The 21,595-nt window shown below is 47.9% G+C and overlaps 1 protein-coding gene across 2 annotated transcripts in view; it reads left to right on the top strand.

Moving 5' to 3' along the window:
- Positions 1–21,595, top strand: part of ULK3 (unc-51 like kinase 3) — a 532,836-nt gene that overhangs the window by 32,375 nt on the left and 478,866 nt on the right. For both annotated transcript variants that reach the window (XM_069624512.1, XM_069624511.1), the window contains exons 3-4: positions 5,988–6,108; positions 8,193–8,297. In XM_069624512.1, coding sequence (XP_069480613.1) covers positions 5,988–6,108; positions 8,193–8,297 — 226 coding nt within the window. The remainder of the gene's footprint in view (positions 1–5,987; positions 6,109–8,192; positions 8,298–21,595) is intronic.

Below are 21,595 nucleotides of genomic sequence, written 5' to 3'. Positions count from 1 at the left end.
GGCCCTATAAGATTTTTTTCATTGGGCAGGGGAACACGTCTGGGATGTCCCCTATCCCCCTTACTGTTTGCAATTGCCATCGAGCCACTAGCCATGTGGCTTCGCCAGACTAGCACATGGATGGGTTTCTGATGGCCAGATGGTGGAGAAGATAGGCTTTCTCTATACGCTGACGACCTTTTGATATATTTAGGCGACCAGGGCCGCTTTTGCCCAATTGTCACGCATATGTTGGAGCGTTTCAGTATTTAGCGGGCTGCGAGTCAATTGGGGAAAATCTGTCCTCTTTCCGGCTAAAGGTGGGGAACAAGCGATTCCACCAGATTGCCTGTATCGTATTGAGCGTGATTGTTTCTGCTATCTAGGGATTCAGATCTCGATGAATCTCTTGGAATACATACCCCGTAACTTACACCTGATCACTGACCGGTTCTCTAATGACGTCCGGCACTGGATGATCCTCCCCCTGACGCTACTAGGTAGAGCAGCCCTGTTTAAGATGTTAACTTTCCTGCGCTTTTTGTACATCATGCAAAATGCCCCACTAAGGATCCCTGACCCAGACTTTCACCAGATAGATGGTTTCCTCAAGAAGCTAATCTTGGGCGGGGACACCCACGCATCGCCCTCGGCACACTGCAGAGGTCAATATGGGATGGGGCATAGGATGACCACATCTCCCAGTCATGTTATTGGGAGAGTCAAATGACTGTGATCAATGATGTTTCATGATGACCAGGAACTACCACGCATCAGAACCGAGATGTTAGGGCTGCAGAATATGTCACCACTTACAAATCTTCACCAACCTCTCACTAACCCTACCCCACAGACGATGGTGGCACATATCGCTATAGTGTGGAAAAGGCACACAAACGTATTGGGTGGGAAAACAGGGTAACCCTGATGCAGCCCCTATGTAACAATTGTAACCTTGCCGAAGTGAACAAACTACACATCTGGCCGGGATGGGTTGAGGCCCGCATTACAGTGGTTGGGGATATCTTTACTGAGAGTAATATAACTCCTTTTGAAAACTTAAAGCACAAGTATGGACTCCCGGAAATGGAGCGCTACAACTACATACAAATCACCCATGCATTGCACAGGCATCTCCCCTCACTCTCAGATATGCCTCAATGCATTCCTCTTGAGAGTAATGTCCTGTTGGAATGAATACCACCCAAGGTCACCTCCACCCTATTCAGTGCTATGACGGCATTTGCTACTCTGGAACTGACCAACCTTAAATTAAAATGATAAGTGGATGTAGGCACTATTGAACTGGAGGACTGGATATTGGCTCTGATGTGCCCACGTGAGATTGCAATTTCCTCTAAACTCCGTCTAATACAATTTAAGATTTTATACAGAGTATACTATGCCAGGGTCGCGCTGTACCGGTGGAACCGGGCTAGCGATCCAAACTGTCTGCGATGCCAGGAAGGAGAGGGCACTTTAGTACATATTCTGTTTCAATGCCCTCAAATCCGATGCCGCTGGCAACTATGCTGTGATAAATTGACTGGTATTCTGGGGAGAGAGGTGCCAATGGACCTTAAGTTGCTGTTACTGGGTATCACCGAAGAGAGCGTTACCAACCGATGGGAACAATTGTTCTTGTCCACAGCGGTTGGACTGATTAAACGCAATATAGCTCAATGCTGGGGCTCACCCCGAATGCCCATTATTGGCCCACTGGACTGCTGATGTAGACACTTGTGTGGCTGTGGAACACCGAATATATACTGCACAGGGATGCCTGGCAAAAGCCATGTAAATCTAGGGCAAATGGTAGGAGGGGGTTGATATGTGCAATTATTTGGGGTTTTACAATAGGGGAGTATTATTTAACTACTATGGCGATAAATTGTTGTATGGTTGACATCACAAGTGAAGGGAAGATACAACAATAAAAAAAAAGGATATCCAAACGTCAATTCCAACTTGCAAGAGCTCTTTTAAAATACTTGGAGAACTAGAGACCCCCTCCACCCCGCCTAGTACCCTCATCAAGGATGAAACTTGGAGTAGTATCCAGGACGCGATGCGCGCCAAAATAACATCCCTTCAACTGAAAATTGCCATGAAACAAGCAGCAACCACCCCAACTAACTTGCCCACCTCCACAGGGTCATATCACTCCATTCCAACCTTCAAATTCAGAAATGTGACTGACAAGGAAACCGCTAAGATACTCAAAACTCTTGAGGTGCAAAGGGGATGTATGCCCAGCCATGAATATCAACAATTACTCTGAAACTATAGTCCCATTTTTAACCAGATTCATCAATGCTTCCTTCTCCTCTAAACTAGTCACAAACAGTGTAAAAGAATCTTGGGTACTCCCATTGCTAATGAAACCCTTACTTGACCCACTCTTCCTGAACAACTATTGGCCAATTACCACAGTACTGTTTCTCCTCAAGATCCTAGAAAGGGCAGCATACATACAAATTCAAGATTACCTCGAAGCCCACCATAGCCTAGGAATATGCCAAATCTGGCGTCCGACCAGGACATGACACAGAATCGGCCCTCCATGACTTCAAAATGCAACTTGACTCCCTTAAAGATGAAGGCAAACTAGCCCTCATCCTTCTCCTGGACTTATCGGCAGCCTTCGACCTGGTTGACAAGGGTGCCAATAAGCTTACCAGCAGCCTTGTTTCAGGACCGCCAAACACGTCTGCCTGCAGGGGCCATAGCGCCCAGCAGGTCTGACACTCATCACAGAAGCACCGGCACCGTTAGTAACAGTGCTGGTGCCTCCGTCTCCATACTCCAGTAGTGTGCCGGTCCGGTAACAGGGATTTCTATGATCTATTTTAAGCGGATACACCTAAGGGCTGTCCACATCTCCCTCGTCTTGCTGTGGGCTTCCTAAACCCTAGCCCGGACATTCCTAATCCCCAATATGATCACTAGAGATTGGTAAACCCTACTGTCTAAAATGTTACTGGGCAGTGGTGAGGGCCTAAAGGATATATCAATTTGATTCCCTCCAGGGTCTACTAGGTGAATCCTAGTCTGGTATCCTGCAAGAACTACAGTGGTCTTTGAAACAGGAATTGGTGCCTTCCAACCACCCAGGGCTCACTTGCTGTTATTCCTCTCATGCTCTCATATTCCTCAGCCTGATCTTCCTTCTGCTCTCCCCCTTCTCCTCCTCCCACTCTCTATTTCCTCCTCCTCTCTTCTGTCTCTCCAATGTTATTCTGTCTCAAGTCCACTCCTTACTCCTAACCTCTACTCTACATTCTCACTACTCTCCACTCCCACTTCTCTCTGTTCCACCCCTCCTTCTCTCTCACGTATCCTCATTTTACTCTCCCAATCACCCTTCTCACTGTCTCACTCCCCTACTTTCCCACTTAGTCTCACTCCCTCACCATACACAAACTCTCAGACCCAAGTACCACTTTATATCACCAACAAGTATCTCACCTTTAACACCTGCTCTACTAGTCTCCCCCACCCTCGGCCATTCTTCACTGCCTGGTCTCTTGGTCTGCTTCCTCTCTCCTTGACCTCAACTAAACAACCCATACTCTCTTCTGCTAGTCCCTTTTTATCCTCCTCCTCTCCCTTCTATTGGCTCTGGTTCCCTGGGCCAATCTCTGTCTCGCTCTCCTCCAGGGGCCGGGTTACACAGGTGTGGAGCATAAAGTTCCCTTTAAGTACCTCCTCTTTTCAAGTGCGGCTCCACCAGTGTTTCATGATGCCTGCCCCGTACAGCAAATGTCATTTTCAGAGTTCATACTCTGGTGTAATTGAGCGTCCTGATTGCTGGTCAGCAGCGAGCAATGTTCCAGCAGCTCTGGGTTTGCTTCTGCATCTCTTGTTGGGTTGAATGTTTCTTCCTTTGCTGCAAGGACTTCTGGGCATGATGGTTCTGAAATGGAAGAGAGAAAACCCTTGCTAGCTTGTTGTATGGCAGGCATGGGATGATTTCTAGGACTGGAGTTGCAACTGTAATTATATCCCCTTCAAAGGTATTTAGGGGGAAAAGAATAACATATCGTAACTTTTTTAATTTGCTATTCTAGCATCAGTTTTCTAAATATTGTAAAATTCATCAGCAATATGCCCCTGGAGTATTGTGTCCACCAGGCGCACTAGTGAAACCACATTTAAGCAATGTGGTGCTGCTCCATTTCGCCTGGGATAGTCCATATTTTATCCTGTGAAGGCTGGGCGTTTGCTCCTCCAACCTCTGAGTGTGCACTTCGAGTCAGCGGCCGGTTGCAAAAATGCCCTTCTGCCCCAATCAGCAGTGACTCCGATGTGCCAATGCAGCCTAAAACCAGAAAAACTGTTGCAGTGCTCTAGTCTCCCCCGATGCTAGTATGGACTCGCACAATTCAGCAGGTCAGTGCTGATTTCTCATCTATCCTCAAACACATGTACCGCTATGCCTTGCACTTAGTGCCAGTAGGGATTCTACTGGGTCTGTCGTAGACCTCACTGTAAATAAAAATGTAGGAGCCGGCTACCTTAATGACATATATTAGCTCACTACTTATGACCAAACTAACGGGCATTCTTGAACCAATGCCTCTCATTTATCCAGTATTGATGCACAGACATCTGATTGAGTCCCCAATGGCCAGGGCAAGATACGTCACATCCCTTCTGCACAGAACCACTTGCAACCCCCTTCATGTTTTGGCTTCAGTGAAAGCCTCTGTGCTGCAATGAACGCCCAAGACCAGATTCCTGGTAAAGCGCGATACAGTTGAGATAAAACAATTTCTAGTTAGTGGGCCTTCTACCTTCCCGTAAGATCTCCATCAATAAACTGCCAAGATCGGACTCATTAGGGTCAGTCTACACTGCTTTTGCCTCAACATGGAGCTAGAAACAAGAAGAACTCTGCCCGATGGAGAACAACATGACAAATAAACAATCCCAGACCAACATCATACTGGAATTCTAACAGTTTAGTCTAGTACTTGGATTCCCAAGCCTGAGTTCTCACTGATCCCCAAAACCCCCTCTTTTCCCCAACTAACGGCCGCCCTGCTAAATGACCTTAAACCTTACGCGCATGCCGTCCGGTTGCCTATTAAACTTGATGGCGCTATGCCAAAGCTATAATTGGGTCTCTCTTCTCCCTGGCAGAGGCACGGTATACAAGACTTCTTCACTTTATATTACCTGTATCTTGGGTCTAAGTAGGGTCCGGACTGATTTGCATACGGATTATCAGCTTCTGTAATGGCATGCGCAAGCTAGAAATAATAACATGGAATATTACCCATCAGAATTCCCGGTGTTTAAGAAGCGCTAGGTCAAGCGTTTTCTTCCATCTCCTTTTCTTCTTTTAATGTCTTCTGTGATTTTCCAAAACAAATTCTTCTATGCGCAGGCACCCACTTTTAAAGAGCTGCCTTCTTTTAGGCATGTCTAAGCGTTTAATGATCATTCCAGAACTGATGCTCTGTTTGGGCTGGCCATGTCGAGGAATATTTTAAGTGAATCCTCTGAATTGTGGTTGCTGCTTCCCTCCCAGGTTTATTTTATTTTTTTAGAAAGTGCTAAATCAGTGTGGAAGGGACCGTTGCTACCATAGCCATTCACCTTGACAACCTTTGCAAACTTGTGAAATATTCCTCCCACTGTAGACACTCCATCTGTCATCCCCACTCTCTAGTCTTTGTGCATACCATTGATCTAGACCAGGAGAAAAGAAGCAACAGAGCTGTTTAGGGGTGATCCAAGAAGACCTTTCACAGTGAGGCTTTACTATTCATAATGCTAACATCCTCTTCTTTGAGGGGAGGAGGGTCCATATGTCTAGAGAAAGGTGGGGCTGTTGGGCCACAAGTGCATGAGTCATTCCAACAAGTGAACTGCTTTATTTTATATGATGTTTGTTTATGGCTCTGAATTGATTTTTGCTGTAATTTGAAATAAACTGAAGTACTTGTCTTTAACATATACTCCCATGTCCATCTGACTCTCATTTTATTTCTCCCTTGCAGTGGGATAAAGAAAATATATATCTAATTATGGAGTTCTGTGCTGGAGGAGACCTATCTCGGTTTATCCGCACTAAGCGAATTCTGCCTGAGAATGTGACCCGGATTTTCCTGCAGCAGCTCGGTAAGGGACTTTGCCCCCCTGTACAGGTGGGCATGCTCGACACCTCCCCCGCCCCACATCCTCACCAAGTTTGTCTTCACTTTTCTAGTCAGTTTTCTTTTACTTACTGTGCCTGGCAGTGGGTAGGTGGGGTTGACGTGGGTTAACGACTGTTAGTATGGGCACCTTTATTTGCAGCCACAATTAAGGCTGTAGCTTTGAGTCTGATATGGATGGCTTATGGTTTGGCTTAGGCATTATTGAAGGAATGCAGAGAATTTGTCTTAAAGGACTGGATAACTCTTTGGAATGGCGAAAGGATACAGAGTCTTTTACCTCTGGTACTGGGTAGCAAAAGGGGCTGGTGCCAGGATACCATGCCTTTTGGCAACTTGTGACAGTAAGGCACTGTGAAAAACCTGAAGGTGTCTCTCCTGCTTGTCCCCGGGGATCTGTCATCCCGGTGGCCAGGACACGGCCATCGCTTTTGGATCCAGTCCTGGGGGTGGACCAGTGCGGGAGGAGAACCTGGATGAGGGGTCTTCGCGGAGTGGAAGTGGGACACCTGATGGCGAGATGCAGTATCCCCTTCCCTATAACACCTTTACTCCATCCTTCCAGGTAGGATACTTAGGAACTCAAACCCCCCAACCCCCTTTCCGACGCAAACACTTTCTCACAGACCGCTCACTTTGAGAGAAAACACCTGAGCCGTATACCTCACATGTCCCAATACAATGGTCAGGCAGGGTCAGGCAATTACCGATCATTACACACACCTGACTTTCATCACACTTCCGCCCCCCCCATTGGATAAAAGGTGGAGCACAAAAGCACACTCTGAGCAAGGTAAAGCACACGAGGAAGCAGCAGTTCCAAGATGGCAGTTTAATACAAGGCAAAAGACTGCAAGACCGAAGAGGATTGCAAGCAGGGAAGTGCCCTTGACCTTTTCACTGAAAGACCGTAACTTTCATGAGCCTTTGAGAATAGGAAACGCAAGACCTGGAATCAAAGCTGAAGAATCCTGCATTGTGTGTTGGCGGTACCGGGGCTCTCCCGCATCAATAGTAATGGCGGGGAGAATCGTTTGCCGCCATGGTCCTGTTCTTGGCTCCTACACCAAAACAGCACCAGTGAAGTCGGCACAGGCGGTGAGTTGGGGAGACTGATACCAGAACGGTCTGTGTTGAAGCCGAGGTTGCAAGTGGCAACATTGTATTGAGAAAACAGAAGAGAACAGTGTATGTGGCAAGCAACACGAATATAATTAAAACAGCAGATGAGTGACTGAACTGTGAAGACAAGATATGATACTGTAGACAGAGTGGTCAGGCACTGTGTGGGTGCTCATTCAAAAGTCTCTGTTAGGTATCCAACTGAAAGGTGGCAAATGTTAAAAGGAAAATAATTGTGAAATGGAGGTGGTCCTGCGACAGGTCAAGCCAAACCCTGTGCACATTCGAAAGTCTTCGATAGTTGATGTTAATTGAAATTGGTCTGAGTCCGGCTGAGGGAGACTAGCAAATCGCCCAAATTGAGTACTTGTGGAAATCTGAAAGAAGAAAATAACTTATTGTTTATTTGGTCACATCAGGCCCTCTGAATGAAGAGACTTTGAAAAGCAAAGAGACTTGAGCACAGAAGGCCCTAATGCTAATGATTGAGCTGTATTCTCCTGCTAAAGAAGCCAGAGACTGCTGCGCTCGAGTGAACCGCCTTGTCCCGTGCTGTAAACGTGGGGAAGGGAGGCCAACGGTCTGAACATCCTGACATTTCATTTTATGAACACTTCTTTCTTTTTCGTAACACTGTTTCCCACACTATTTGTATTTAGAGGTAAGGGTTGGCAATAGGTTTATTAGTATAGGCCCTTTTATTTTGACAAGTCCCCACTAGCACTGTGTTATTATTATTTGATGGCTGTAGCTTGTTCCCACCTGTAGATTTAGGATTAGATGGGTGTTTTTCAAACCCTTTTTGAAGTTCAATAAACACCCTTGAACCGTGGACACTTTTGTCTCTCTTACTGTTGATACCATGCCTTACTTACAGCACTGAAGAAGCCACAACCAATGTGTTTTTTGTTGTTTTTTTTTGCATAGCTTGTGCTCTTCAGTTTCTCCATGAACGGAACATCTCACACCTGGATTTGAAGCCACAGAACATCCTTCTCAGCTCCCAAGACATGCCACACCTCAAACTGGCTGGTAAATGCTGCAGTATTTTATTCTGCCATTTCTGATCTTGGCAGCACTTGCCATTTCAGTCATCATTTAAAAAAATGCCCGAAATATAATCATATGTCTAAATGGATTAAACCTCACTAAAGTACTTACTGTTTACCAAAGGACACCTTTATTGAGAGATTCCCCATGTGCCAAGGAATGTTATTCATGAGATTGACTGACCGACATGGACTGCAAGAGAGTTCCAAGTTAAGCTGGGCATGTTTTTCTCCTCCTGTCTGATACCGAAAAGCTTTAGCATTCAAGTGACGTTATTCAAAAGATTTGAGTGAGGCCACCTCTAACTCCGCTTAGGCCAGCCTTTTATCCACATCCCCCATTGCCCCTTTGCTACTCTGCAGGCTCTCTGAGGTCGTCATCAATTGTTGACATTGTGTGGCTTGCAGGTCACATGTCCTTTGATGATCCTATGTTTTCTAAAAAGGACTCTCTCGATGGTGATTCTTGCTGTTAAGGCCTTTGTTAACATGGAGGTTCATCGTCAAGGCCTTTGTCATTGAGGAACATCTCCATTGAGACGTGTTCTCTTGTCAATGTAGGACCAGGTCCCTGATTCTGAAAGGAAGATTCCCAAAGGTGAGGTTGAGAGCAGTGTTCTAGCCCCCAAAGGTGGAATATCCCACAGATCTCATGTCTGAGGCTTTGCCATTACTTTGATTACTTTTGTATCTGTACTTTCAGTGCTTTCTCCAATGCCTTTCAAAAAGAGTACATGTGGTATTCATGGGAAACACAGGGTATGCTCCAACACTAGATACTCCTTGAAACAGGCACAGATCTCCTAGTTGTTCCCACAGTGTGCATCGTTGTTGAAGCTTCTGACATCTACTGGATGCCACACCAACACAATAACCTATTGCGTGTTGGGCATGATTCATCTTTTTGCTGCTTTCCCTCCACAGACCTCAATGGAACACCCTATTTTTTGCTATTGTTCTAAAAGGTAAGTGACACCTTTTTGCTCCGCTTGCTAAGCTCATCTATTTTGTTGGCACTGATCAGTTCCTATAGTTCACAGTGCAGGAGAACTCTGTTCTCCATTGTAAAACTCTTTGTTTATTTTTCCTGCACACATCACCTTCTGTGAAGTGCGGTAGGGATGCTTTATGTCCCTGTAACTTTGTTTTTAGCAACTTTTATGGTTACTGGCCTAACGTGTGGAGGACGGGCAGGTTGTAGCGTGTCATTTCATAGTATTGTCTTTTTAATAGTCTTGTGCACTTTTACATTTTACCGCTTAATGCCAATCAGAGTATTCTAAAAAAGGCATTATGCAGTAAAATGCAAAAGTGCACACAAGAATACAAATGCACACAGTAGAGAAATATCCACTGTCTTGGACACCTCATCGAAGTTACCCAAAAACAAAGTTAAAGGGACACAAAGTCTCCCTACTGCACCTCACTGTATGTTAATGTGCGGAGTGTAAAATAAAAAAGGAATTTCACAATTGCATTGATAGCCATACGGGCTGAAAAGTGCCCCCAAAACAGATGAGCTTAGCAAGATCAGAGAAGCCAAAAAGCTTTACTTGCCTCGAAAATGTCTGGACAGGTTCAAACAGCAAAACGTTGGCACAGGGGGGTTTATCCATAGATATATATCAAGGGAAAGCAGCAAAAAGAAAATCTTTCCTAAAATGCCTCTATAAGGAAATTGTAAAGCAAGAAATGTTTCTTTTTTTATTAATATTAATGTGTATGTTAGGTTATAGGCTAGGTCGTTCGTAATTAGAAGGTTGCTTAAGGTTTCTTCACTTCTCGTATTTATCGAGGTTTCTACTTCACAGATGTTATCAGCCACCTTTTGGTTGATATACAAATATTCCTTAAGGGCTTTCACTAGCTCTTGACTCTGCTACTCCTCTCCCCCGTGCAAGTTCTGAGAAACCTCTTGGTTGTCTCTCGGCATCTTCTGTCTTTCAGCCACCTTTTTGTTTTATCAGGCAAGCGCCCCTCTGTGACTTTCAGAAGCCCCTTTTCTTCCCGAGACTAGCATTCCTTAGCAGTGGTCGAAGTGGGCGAGAGCGGTTGGGTGCAGTGCTCGTCCGTTTTCTTTTTTACATTAAGTTTTACTGTTCCCATACTTTTATTTTAGAAAGAAACCATTCCGGAATGGTTTAGTTTTAAAATCAAAGTGTAGGAAGAAGTTGAAACTTACTCTTCAGTGCAGCGCATTGAACATTCCCTTAAATGGCAGGTGTGTTTGTTTGGGGGTTTGGATTGCGTGTGGAGGGGGCATGTCGATGGGGCTTGTGGGTAGAATAGTTCCACTACTTCTTTTCATACACTTCGACCACTGGTTGTTAGGAAGCCTGGCAGCTTTGTCAGGCAGGTATTCTGCAAAGACTTTCAGCAGACTCTTGGCTTTAAAAGGCCAGTATTCAACACAGCCTCCTATAAGCTTTTTGGTTTTGTTGGGTCAGTGTCCAGAAGCCACTCACTTGCACAATCATGTTGACTTAGTCAGGCAACCATCCCACTGAGAATTTCACTGACCTCTTGATTCTGACCGATAAGCGTTCATCAAAGACTTTCTCCAGTCCCGAAGTCCATCTGCATGTATGGACTTTCATTGATAACATTTTTCTCACACCTTCTCTGGTAGCTGGGTATCCTGACTATGCTTCTCCCTCATGCAGATGGTTTGCAGTTTCTGCTTCATGGTGGTAAAGGCTGGTCTAGTTTTCTTCTGCACCGCCGCAGCTATGGAGACTTCATCACTCGAGGCGGCAGGGTCAGTACACTCGGATCCCGTTTGCGTCGCCACGGCTACGGTGACTTCAACACTCGATGCGGCAGGGTTGTTACACTAAGGGCTGCCCTTCTAGTCATTGCCCGCTATACATTCACGTGCTTGAAGGCAATAGTGGCAAGGAGGATGGAAGTACCTCGACATCCGTCCAAGCTATATCAATTCACTTCACGCTTACATAGCGATACGAAGACAGTCCTGAAGAAAGTGGGTACATTTGTTTAATAAACCACTGAAACCAGTAGACCAAGAACTGACAGAAATCACAGGTTCCTGCTCTCCACACTGCTTGTGCAACCTGTTGCACAGGTATTGAGTGTGTGTGTGACGGCATGCCTTTTGTCTTCTCCATCATCTGTATACTTAAGTGTCAGTATGAACTCTCTCGGGGTAGCATAAAAACCTCTAACAAACAAAATAATTGATAACTTAGATTATCTTTTAGATATATTTTAGCACACATCAGTTTGGGTCTACAGGCCATTAAAAAGGAATTTGTTGTCACAAGCAGACCAATCGGATGTGTGTGTGTTTTTACATTGTCTATGACGTCCTAAATGCACTTTTTCACGCAGCATATCAGACGCTGTCTTCAGCAGAAAGGAGCCGCAGACCTAACTAACACCTACCGGCTGCACATCAGGATTGTGGTTCATTTCCTTTCTTTATTCTGTCTGCTTTTAGATAATCGGCACACCAACGCAACCTAGCTCTAGAGGGGTACTAGAAGGGGATAGTTAGAACTTCCCTCTATCCTTCTGTCTCCTTTACGGTTGGTGCATGCTGTAAACTGGGGCGATTACTGCTGTGTTCTATTCCGGTGACCTCTGGAGGGTCTCAATTAGAACCACGTGATTTTTTTGTTGTTGCAATTTGTAATAAAAAGTTGGGGCACTGTCTCATGATTGTGTGACATTACTATTGCTGGGACATACCCTGCGAAAAATTGAATCGAGAGGCACCCTATACTGTTCTTTTGCATCCTGATAAACGACAACTTCAACTGATGCAACCCTTGTTTTTATATTCTGTCACTGGACTTCCGATTGGTCTGGAGACAGGCTCCTTTTTTTCCTCTGCAAGTGATTGGTCTCATGGTTTTCAACCTGCCTTTTTCTTGGCACATTTCCCCTTTCACATGGAGGAGGCACAAAAGGTATGTGCGGGCTGAAAGTCGTTTTGGCACTCGTTCTCACTACACAGCAGAACCTCCAATATTTTTGATTGGAAATAATGGGGGAAAAAGTTATTTTTTTCCTGCACACAAGGGAGATTTCTGGGCCATTGTCACCTTTTCTGCTAAGTATCCTTTAACCTATTTATTTATTTCATTTGTTGTTGGCACCCAAACCCGGAAGTATCACTGTGCTAGGTTACAATATGTCGCAGTACAAATAGAACAATAAGAAAGGTAGTAGAAACGGTTACTAACAAGGCGCTAGTTTACAGTAGAGTGCAGTACAGGTAATACAGTATGAAGGGTAGGACAACAGTTAGCTACTACTGTATGGATGGTAGGAAAACAGTTAGATGTACTTATTGAATAGAACAGTTTTGAGTTTTTAACTGAAGATCAGGTTGAAAGGCTCTTCAACCTGATCGTAATTATAATTTGTAATTGTTTATTTATAGAGCGCTTATACACAGGTGAAGCGCTTCAAGGTGGGACGGGAACAGAGGAATACAAAGTCATTCTTAGGCCTCGAAATCTCTGAATGATTTTGCAAAAATGACTAGCAAACTTGGCCTAAAGGCCATAGTACAAGTGCAGGTGTAAGAAAAGGAAGGAGCGAAGGGGGAGGAAGAGAGAAGAACATACAATCTTTAGGCTACCATACTCAGCCAACACCGTTTCAAATTGTGCCAGTACGTGACAGATGGTAAGGCGCTAAGGTGGGTGAGAAGGACAAACGGAAACAAAAAACTACAGTACAAAGCCTGGCGGACCAGTCCCAGTACTTTCTAGCTAATGTAATTGCAAGACATGGAATGAAAGGGAGGGGGGGGGGAACAAGTGCGCCCAGTCCAAAGTCCTGGGCTAAGTGCAAAGAGGTTACCATTCTCAAGGAATGAGTAAAGAAGTGCAGAAGTGGTGGGTGGAGTGGAGAGGCCTGGGTGCAAGTGCAAGGACTGGCAGGAGAGTCTAAGACCTGGGTGGGCTCTGGAGGTGCAGCAGGCGACCAGTCAGCAAACCGAACTGAGTTGGGGAGAAGGGAGGAGGGCGGGAGGCAAGAAGAGAGAGGGAATCAAGAAGAGAGAGGGACTCAAGAAGGGAGAGGGAGAGAGAGAAGGAGGAAGAGAAGAGGAAGGTATTGAGGAGTTTCCAGAACTTAAGGTGATCAGGCTCAAGATGGAGAGAGGCAGGAAGGCTGTTCCAGAGGGAAGCACCTGCAGAGGAAAGAGATCTACCCCCAAATCTCTGTTTTGAAAATCGACTCACCCTGAGAGAGTTGGAGGCAGACGAGCAGAGGACTCTACAAGGGGAGTATTTAGGGAGAGAGAGTTTTAGGTAATGCAGGTCCTGGCCGTAGAAAGCTTTGTGGTCTATGCAATGATCCTTGCAGCCATGGGGAGCCAGTGGAGGGATTCCGGTGCCAGAGAGATGTGGTCCCTGGGTTTGAGGCCAAGGGATAAGTCGTGCGGTTCTGTACTGGATGAGTTCTACAGGTCAAAGAGTGGAAGTAGGAAGATTGAGAAAGAGACTGTTGCAATAGTCCAGTCTAGAAAGAACCAGGGCTCTGGAGATAGGCCCCTGGGGGAAGGTGAGAAAAGGTAAAATACCTCTGAAGAGGTCCAGCTGGTAGTGAGAATTTGTAGAGGTGTTCGAGATGTGAGAGGAGAAGGAGAGAGTTGAATCGAAAATGACCCCTAGATTTTTTGCCTCACTAGTGGGTGAGGACTCGGGGCCATGGGAGTCCGGCCAAAGTGATAGTGGGAAAGCAGCAGTAGGGGTCCCAATGAGGACAATCTCTGTCTTGCTAACACTGATGCAGAGATTGTTCGCAGCACACCAGAACTGAATTGCGGACAGACAGTCAGGGTTGAGCGAGGAGAGGGAGGCCATGGGTAGTCTGAAAGAAAGCTGTATGTCATGCGCGTAACACTGAAAGTTGGGGGTGAAGGCAGAGATCATGCAGGCTAGAGGGGCCATGTAGACATTGAAGAACCAGGGGAATAGGGTAGATCCCTGGGGACACCACCAGTAGAGAGAGTAATAGCCGAGAGAAAAGACCCCAGTTCCACCTGGGAAGGACAGTCAGAGAGAAAGGAGGCAAACTATGCCAGGGCCTGATCTGTGATTCTCCCAGGGTGTCGCAGAGACGGGATGTCAGGATGCTGTGGTTTACTGTGTCCAAAGCAGAGGAGAGGTAGAGAGGAATGAGGACAGAGGGAGAGTTGGAGTCCAGATTTGAGAGTTTCACAGGTGTCCAGAAGAGTAGTTTCTGTGCCTTTTGGATGTTCTGAAGCCAGACTGATGGTCATGGAGACAACCAACAGATTCTGTGTGGAGGGTAAGCTGAAAGATGGCCAACTTCTCAAGTATTTTCCAAGGAAAGGAGTGTCATGGTCATGAAGTCAGGGGCACAGGCATGCAGGGGTCGCATGCACAGGAGACCTGGGTGGACACTGTCCTGGTGCTTTTGGCGCCAAGCTCATAAACAAAAGTAAACAAGAACACCCATTTAACACTAAAAGACTTTTATTATGGACATAGCACTTCAGATGCATTAACCTTGAACATTCCATACATTAAGCAGCCCCAAGTGTATTCTTGGGTGTGGCTGCTAATGGATTGCCTTTGCACGTGCTTACTCTCTAGGAGTGGCAGGGTGTGGCTGGTAAGCCGGCCCCAATGGGCATGCCCACAAGCTCAGCTATATAAGCTGCCCCGATCCTCAAGGCAGGCGCTTTGCGTTATTCTGCACTTGCAAGCAGCGTAACATAAGTCACCGTTGCCTGAGGTCAGACTTACCTTTGAAGATCCTGCTTCCTGGACATCCTGCTTCCTGCCAGCATACTTACCAACTGGGGGAAGCTGTTCTTACCTGTACATCTCTCCGGCGAACCAAGTATTCATGTTTACACTTTCCGGAACGCCGAAATCTTCATCTTGGCACCGCAGCACGACACGCTCCATCGTCGACAGCAGCGCCTGCAAGGATAAACAGAAGGTTAGACATCTAAAAACCAGTCGGTTTAAGTTTGCGCTTCGTCATACTTCGCGCTTTCCCTTAAAGCATCACTTACCTGCTGTCGAGCATTGCGGTTGCATCCATCTTCCATCCGGCTGCGTCTTGCGCCTCACAGCTGCATTGAGGCCGCATTTTCATCTAAGTGTCACGCCACGTTGGAGACCGGGGTCTGCCGCGCCCGCTCTCCCCGTCACCTCCTGGTGAGTCTACCCGCGCTTCCGCGCCTGGGGGCTCGCCAGAGGGAGAGCGTTGGGTGTCGGGGCCGGAGGGCCACGGCGCATGTGCGGGAGACCTCTGTCTCGGTTCCGCGCATGCGCCGTGGACTGGGCTCGAGTCCTAAAAAGGGCTTGCCTTCCAGGACTCGCTTTGAGTACGCCGGCGCCCGGAGGTGAAGCGGCTTGCGTTTCAAGCCTCACGGGCGCCGGCGACCCATAAAAGGAGCCGCAGATCAAGGCAAGCCGCGTCTCAACGCGGTTTGCTTCGTTCTGTGAGCATTCCTACCTGGGCTGCCTGCTACTTACCTGAGCCCACCCTGGGCTGCCTGCAACTTACCTGAGTCCACTCAGGGCTGCCTGCTACTCATCTGAGTTCCTCCCTGGGCCTGCCAGCATACCTTACCTGGGATCTCCCTGGGCCTGCCAGCATACCTTACCTGGGATCTCCCTGGGCCTGCCAGCATACCTTACCTGGGATCTCCCTGAGCCTGCCAGCATACCTTACCTGGGATCTTCCTGGGCCTGCCAGCATACCTTACCTGGGATCTCCCTGGGCCTGCCAGCATACCTTACCTGGGATCTCCCTGAGCCTGCCAGCATACCTTACCTGGGATCTCCCTGGGCCTGCCAGCATACCTTACCTGGGATCTCCCTGGGCCTGCCAGCATACCTTACCTGGGATCTCCCTGGGCCTGCCAGCATACCTTACCTGGGTTCTCCCTTGGCCTGCCAGCATACTTTACCTGGGTTCTCCCTGGGCCTGCCAGCATACTCTACCTGGGTTCCCCTGGCTCTGCCAGCAACTTACCAGACTCAACTCAGGGCCTGCCGACATACTTTTACCTAGATCTCCCTGGGTCTGCCAGCATACACTTACCGGGGTCCCCGGTGATTGCTGCCCTAGGGTTACCTTTCGGTCCCTTCAGTTTGGTCACCTGTTCCAGCCTGGTTCCTTCCATTCCTGTCCGGCCTTACCCTCTACATCCGTTCCTGTGGACTAAGAATATATCTGCCACGCCGGAATCATTGACCTCCGCTTCAGTTCACGTGCTTTTGGACTTGATTCCATTGGACTCCATGCTTGCCCATGATCAGCAACAAGACTGTAGCCTCTCCTGTCTGTGCTTGCACAGTCCCTTCGTCACGTTAATCTGGAGAGTGCTTTCCGTGACATTGGGAATCGGCCCATCCTCCACCCAGTATCAGTTTTGGGTGGCGGAGAGGCTGGTCTCTCGTGCCACAAGCTCGTCTTTCGACTGGTTCCAGACTGGCGACCTCAGCAAGATCAAAGACCAAGAAACCAGGTAAGCAGCCCTCTCGTGCTTCCCAACTTGACAGATTGAGACGCCTGCCTTCAGACGTGGAGATGGAGGATTTGCAAGACCTGCGGAACGAGTTACAAGCACTCAGGGCTGAGATGGCCGCCTTGCGTCAGGAGAATCAGACGTTACGTCAAATGATAACCCAAGGAGCAATGAGTACTTCACAGGTGGAGGGTTCTTTGGCTCATACAACACCAATCAAGTTTGATGGAGACCCTAGACGGGTGTCAGAGTTTTGTAACCACTGCCGAATCCATTTTCAAATCGACTCATTTCAACAATGATAAGGCCAAGATCGGGTACATCTTGGGGAACTTAACTGGGAATGCTTTAGCCTGGGCAACTCCTTTTGTGGTTTCAAACAATCCTATTTTGAATGACTTTGCAGCCTTTAAAAAGGCATTCCTGGAGATGTTCCAAATGCCAAATGTGGCCTCTGCTGCACAGAATCAACTGATGGATATCAAACAGGGAAGCGCCGACATCAAAACCTATATCAGCCGCTTCCGACTATTAGCAACCGATTCTCAGTGGCCTGAAATCACGCAGAAGACCCTGTTTCGCCGAGGCTTGAGAGTGGAGTACAAGGACGAGTTACTCCATATCCCGAACCAGAGAGTCTCCAACACATGATTGATCAGGTGCTCCGCATTGACCAGAGGCTAGCCGAGCGGAAGGCAGAAAGACGTCGGCTCGAAAGAAACAATCCCAGAATGACCAGTTTACCCGCCGGATCGTTCGGTCCTACTGAATCAGGATCAGAGCCAATGCAGTTGGGAGCCATGAGAGGTCCATTGTCTGAGGAAGAAAAGAAACGGAGAAGAACATTACGCCTATGTCTTTATTGTGGAGCTGCCGGGCATTATCTGGGTACGTGTCCTTTACGTCCACAGAAGAAGAAGGCCGGAAACTAAAAGACCTGTCGTGTATTGGAAGGGCAGCGACAGGTCCTATTCCATCTTCAGACCTTTCCACATTTTGTTCTATACTTCTTCCCATGCAACCTGCGGTATTACAGACCTTGAAGATCCGAATCAAGTTGCCTGACAAGAATCTGGAAGCTGTTTGGGCTGCGGAGCTTCCGGCAATTACATCGACGAGGCTTTTGCCTCCAGTCACAAGATTCCGCTCTTTTCTAGACTCACCGCCCTACCCGTAGAGGTCATTGACGGGACTCCTTTGTCCTCCGGGCCCGTCCGACAGTTTACAGTGGGTCTAACTCTCCAGATCGCTGGTCATTCTGAGGAACTCGCCTTGGATGTTATCAAGTCTCCTACCTACAAGGTGGTCCTGGGGTTACCTTGGCTACAACACCATAACCCGGTTATAGATTGGAGAACACAGACCTTGACCTTTTCCTCCGCAGTTTGCGCCCAGAAGTGCAAATTATCAGCTCCTACCCAGGTTTTCTCAACCGTCCTGGAAACATATGGCAGTGGGGTCCGTCTTTGTTCCACTTCTCTGATCCCGCAGGAGTACGCCGACTTTGAACAGGTATTCTCTGAACCAGGCGACATACCTCTTCCGCAACATCGTTCATTCGACTGCTCCATCGAGTTGTTGCCGGACTGTGTCATTCCCCATGGGAAACTGTATGCTTTAACCCGGGACGAAAGACAAGTACTTCAGGATTACTTGTCAGATTGGTTGCAGAAAGGATACATCGTTCCGACCAAGTCACCCGCAGGATTTCCCATGTTTTTTGTGAAGAAGAAGGAAGGCACCTTGAGACCCTGTGTAGATTACCGGCAACTAAATGACATAACTGCAAAGGACCGTTATCCATTACCATTGATTCCCAGTATCCTAGAAACTTTACACACAGCTCGGATCTTCACCAAACTGGACTTACGCTGGGCCTACCACTTGGTCCGCATCAAGAGTGGAGATGAATGGAAAACGGCTTTCAAGACACCTTTTGGGCATTATGAATATAGAGTCATGCCATTCGGTCTATGCAATGCCCCCGCTATCTTCCAACGGTTTATGGATAACATCTTTGGTGATCTAATTGGTTTGTCAGTCTGGGTGTATTTGGATGATATCCTGTTTTTTTCCAAATCCTATGAAGAGCATGTGGAACACGTTCGGGAGGTCCTTCGCCGTTTGTCCTGTAATCATATATTCGCAAAGGCGGAGAAATGCTGCTTTCATCAGCCTAGTACCGAGTTTTTGGGATTTGTGATTAACCAAGATGGGATAGAGATGGATCCTAAGAAGGTGCAAGCCATACAAGAGTGGAAACCACCCCACGACGTGAAATCTCTTCAACGCTTTCTGGGATTTGCCAATTTCTACAGGTGCTTTATTCCACAGTTTTCTCAGATCTCAGCGCCCCTCACCAGGCTGACCAGCAGTAAAGTGGTTTTCAAGTGGGATTCCTTTGCATCTCAGGCTTTTGACACCTTGAAGTCAGTTTTTATGGCCGCCCCGATTCTGCGCCATCCACAGGATGATCTACCCTACATTGTGGAGGCCGACGCTTCCAATTTTGCTGTCGGAGCTGTTCTCCTACAGAAAGATCCAGCGACGTCAGTAGAACATCCAGTAGCCTATTTCTCTCGCAAATTGAATCCCAGCGAGAGAAATTACGCGGTTATTGAAAAGGAACTGTTGGCTATTAAGACCGCTTTTGAGGAATGGAGACATCTACTCGGAGCTCGCTTTTCCGTGGAAGTTCGGACTGATCATCGCAACTTGCAGTACCTACGCTCCTTGCAATGTCGAACGACTTGTCAAGCCAGGTGGGCCTTCTTCTTCTCTCCGTTTGTGTTTCATGTCACTTACGTTCCGGGAACCTCCAACCTGAAAGCGGATGCTCTCTCCCGATCCCTGGAGAAAGAGGTAGAGACGGCCTGTCCGGACCAGCCACTGATTTCCCCTCAGCATTTCTTACTGACTTTGTCACCTCACCTTGAGTCAATCGCTGACGCCTCCCGGACGGATCCTGAAAGGTCGGCCCTTCTTAGGCGTCGGTCAGTGTACGAACATGATGGGCTTTTGTTTTTCCGGAAAAGGCTATACATTCCTAAGGGAACAATCCGAGATAGCATATTGCATGGATTTCACGATTCACCTATCGGAGGTCATCGAGGAATGAGAGCTACACGAGAATTGATATCCCGACAGTTTTGGTGGCCTGGATGGGCTACCGAAGTTCAGAAGTACGTCGAAAGCTGTCCTGTTTGTGCCCAGTGCAAAATTCCGAGAAGACCGCCGTTGGGATTGCTGGTACCTACTGAAGTGGCACCTTACCCATGGCATACCATCGCCACGGACTTCATTGTGGATCTGCCTCCCTCCGAAGGGTTTACCTGCATAATGGTTGTTGTGGATGGTTTCACCAAACTAGCTCATTTCATTCCATTTAACAAGATTCCTACGGCGACCAAATGGCTTCAGCGTTTCTACATGAAATCTATCGGTTGCATGGCCTTCCGGAAAAGATCATTTCAGATCGCGGTTCCCAGTTCATCTCTTCTTTTTGGAGCAAGGTGTGTGGCCATCTAGGAATTCGTAGAGCTCTAAGCTCGGGTTATCACCCACAGACCAATGGGCTCACCGAAAGGACTAATCAGACGTTGGAGGAGTACCTCCGCTGTTTTGCTAACGCTACTCAGTTCAACTGGAAGGCTGGGTTAGACCTTGCTGAGGTAACCTACAACAATACTGTTCATGCCTCCATTGGGGTCAGTCCGTTCTTCTGCTCAACTGGCCAACATCCCAAATTGATGCCCTTCCATCCCGTACCCGCCAGTACTGTTCCATCCGCTGATGCCCTGGTCTCAAGCATCCAACAGCAACAGGAATTGGCACGCAAGATCCTGAGAGAAACTAAGGATCGGATGAAGGCTCAGGCAGACAGGAAGAGGAGTGTGGAACCAGATTTTCAAGTCGGGGACAAGGTTTGGTTATCCTCTAGGAACCTGCCGCTTCGCAATTTGCCTGTCAAACTGGCTCCCCGTTATTTTGGTCCATTCTCTATTACCAAGCGGCTGTCCTCAGTAGTGTTCCGTCTCCAGTTACCCCCTTCTTGGCATGTACACCCAGTTTTCCATGTCTCCTTGTTGAAGCCTTATGTTGTCGATACCTACGGTCGCACCTGCCCTCGCCCAACCTCAGTGATAGTGCACGGCGTCCCGGAATTTGAGGTTCAGGAGATCTGTGATGCTCGTTATCGCAGGGGGGTGCTCCACTATTTGGTGGATTGGAAAGGGTACCCGGCTTGTGATCGTACTTGGGAACCACACCGGCATGTGCCTGCTCCCCGCTTGGTGCGTGAGTTCTATAGACAGTTTCCTTGGAAACCCGGGGCCCCGGGCCTTCCTCGGAGGGGGCATAGTGTCACGCCACGTTGGAGACCGGGGTCCGCCGCGCCCGCTCTCCCCGTCACCTCCTGGCGAGTCTACCCGCGCTTCCGCGCTTGGGGGCTCGCCAGAGGGAGAGCGTTGGGTGTCGGGGCCGGAGGGCCACGGCGCATGCGCGGGAGACCTCTGTCTCGGTTCCGCGCATGCGCCGTGGACTGGGCTCGAGTCCTAGGAAGGGTTTGCCTTCCAGGACATGCTTTGAGTACACCGGCGCCCGGAGGTGAAGCGGCTTGCGTTTCAAGCCTCATGGGCGCCGGCGACCCATAAAAGGAGCCGCAGATCAAGGCAAGCCGCGTCTCAACGCGGTTTGCTTCGTTCTGTGAGAATTCCTACCTGGGCTGCCTGCTACTTACCTGAGCCCACCCTGGGCTGCCTGCAATTTACCTGAGTCCACTCAGGGCTGCCTGC

Source organism: Ambystoma mexicanum, chromosome 11 (assembly GCF_040938575.1).
Source record: "Ambystoma mexicanum isolate Mex_15411 chromosome 11, UKY_AmexF1_1, whole genome shotgun sequence".
NCBI lineage: Eukaryota > Metazoa > Chordata > Amphibia > Caudata > Ambystomatidae > Ambystoma > Ambystoma mexicanum.
This window is presented reverse-complemented; position numbering and strand designations above follow the sequence as displayed.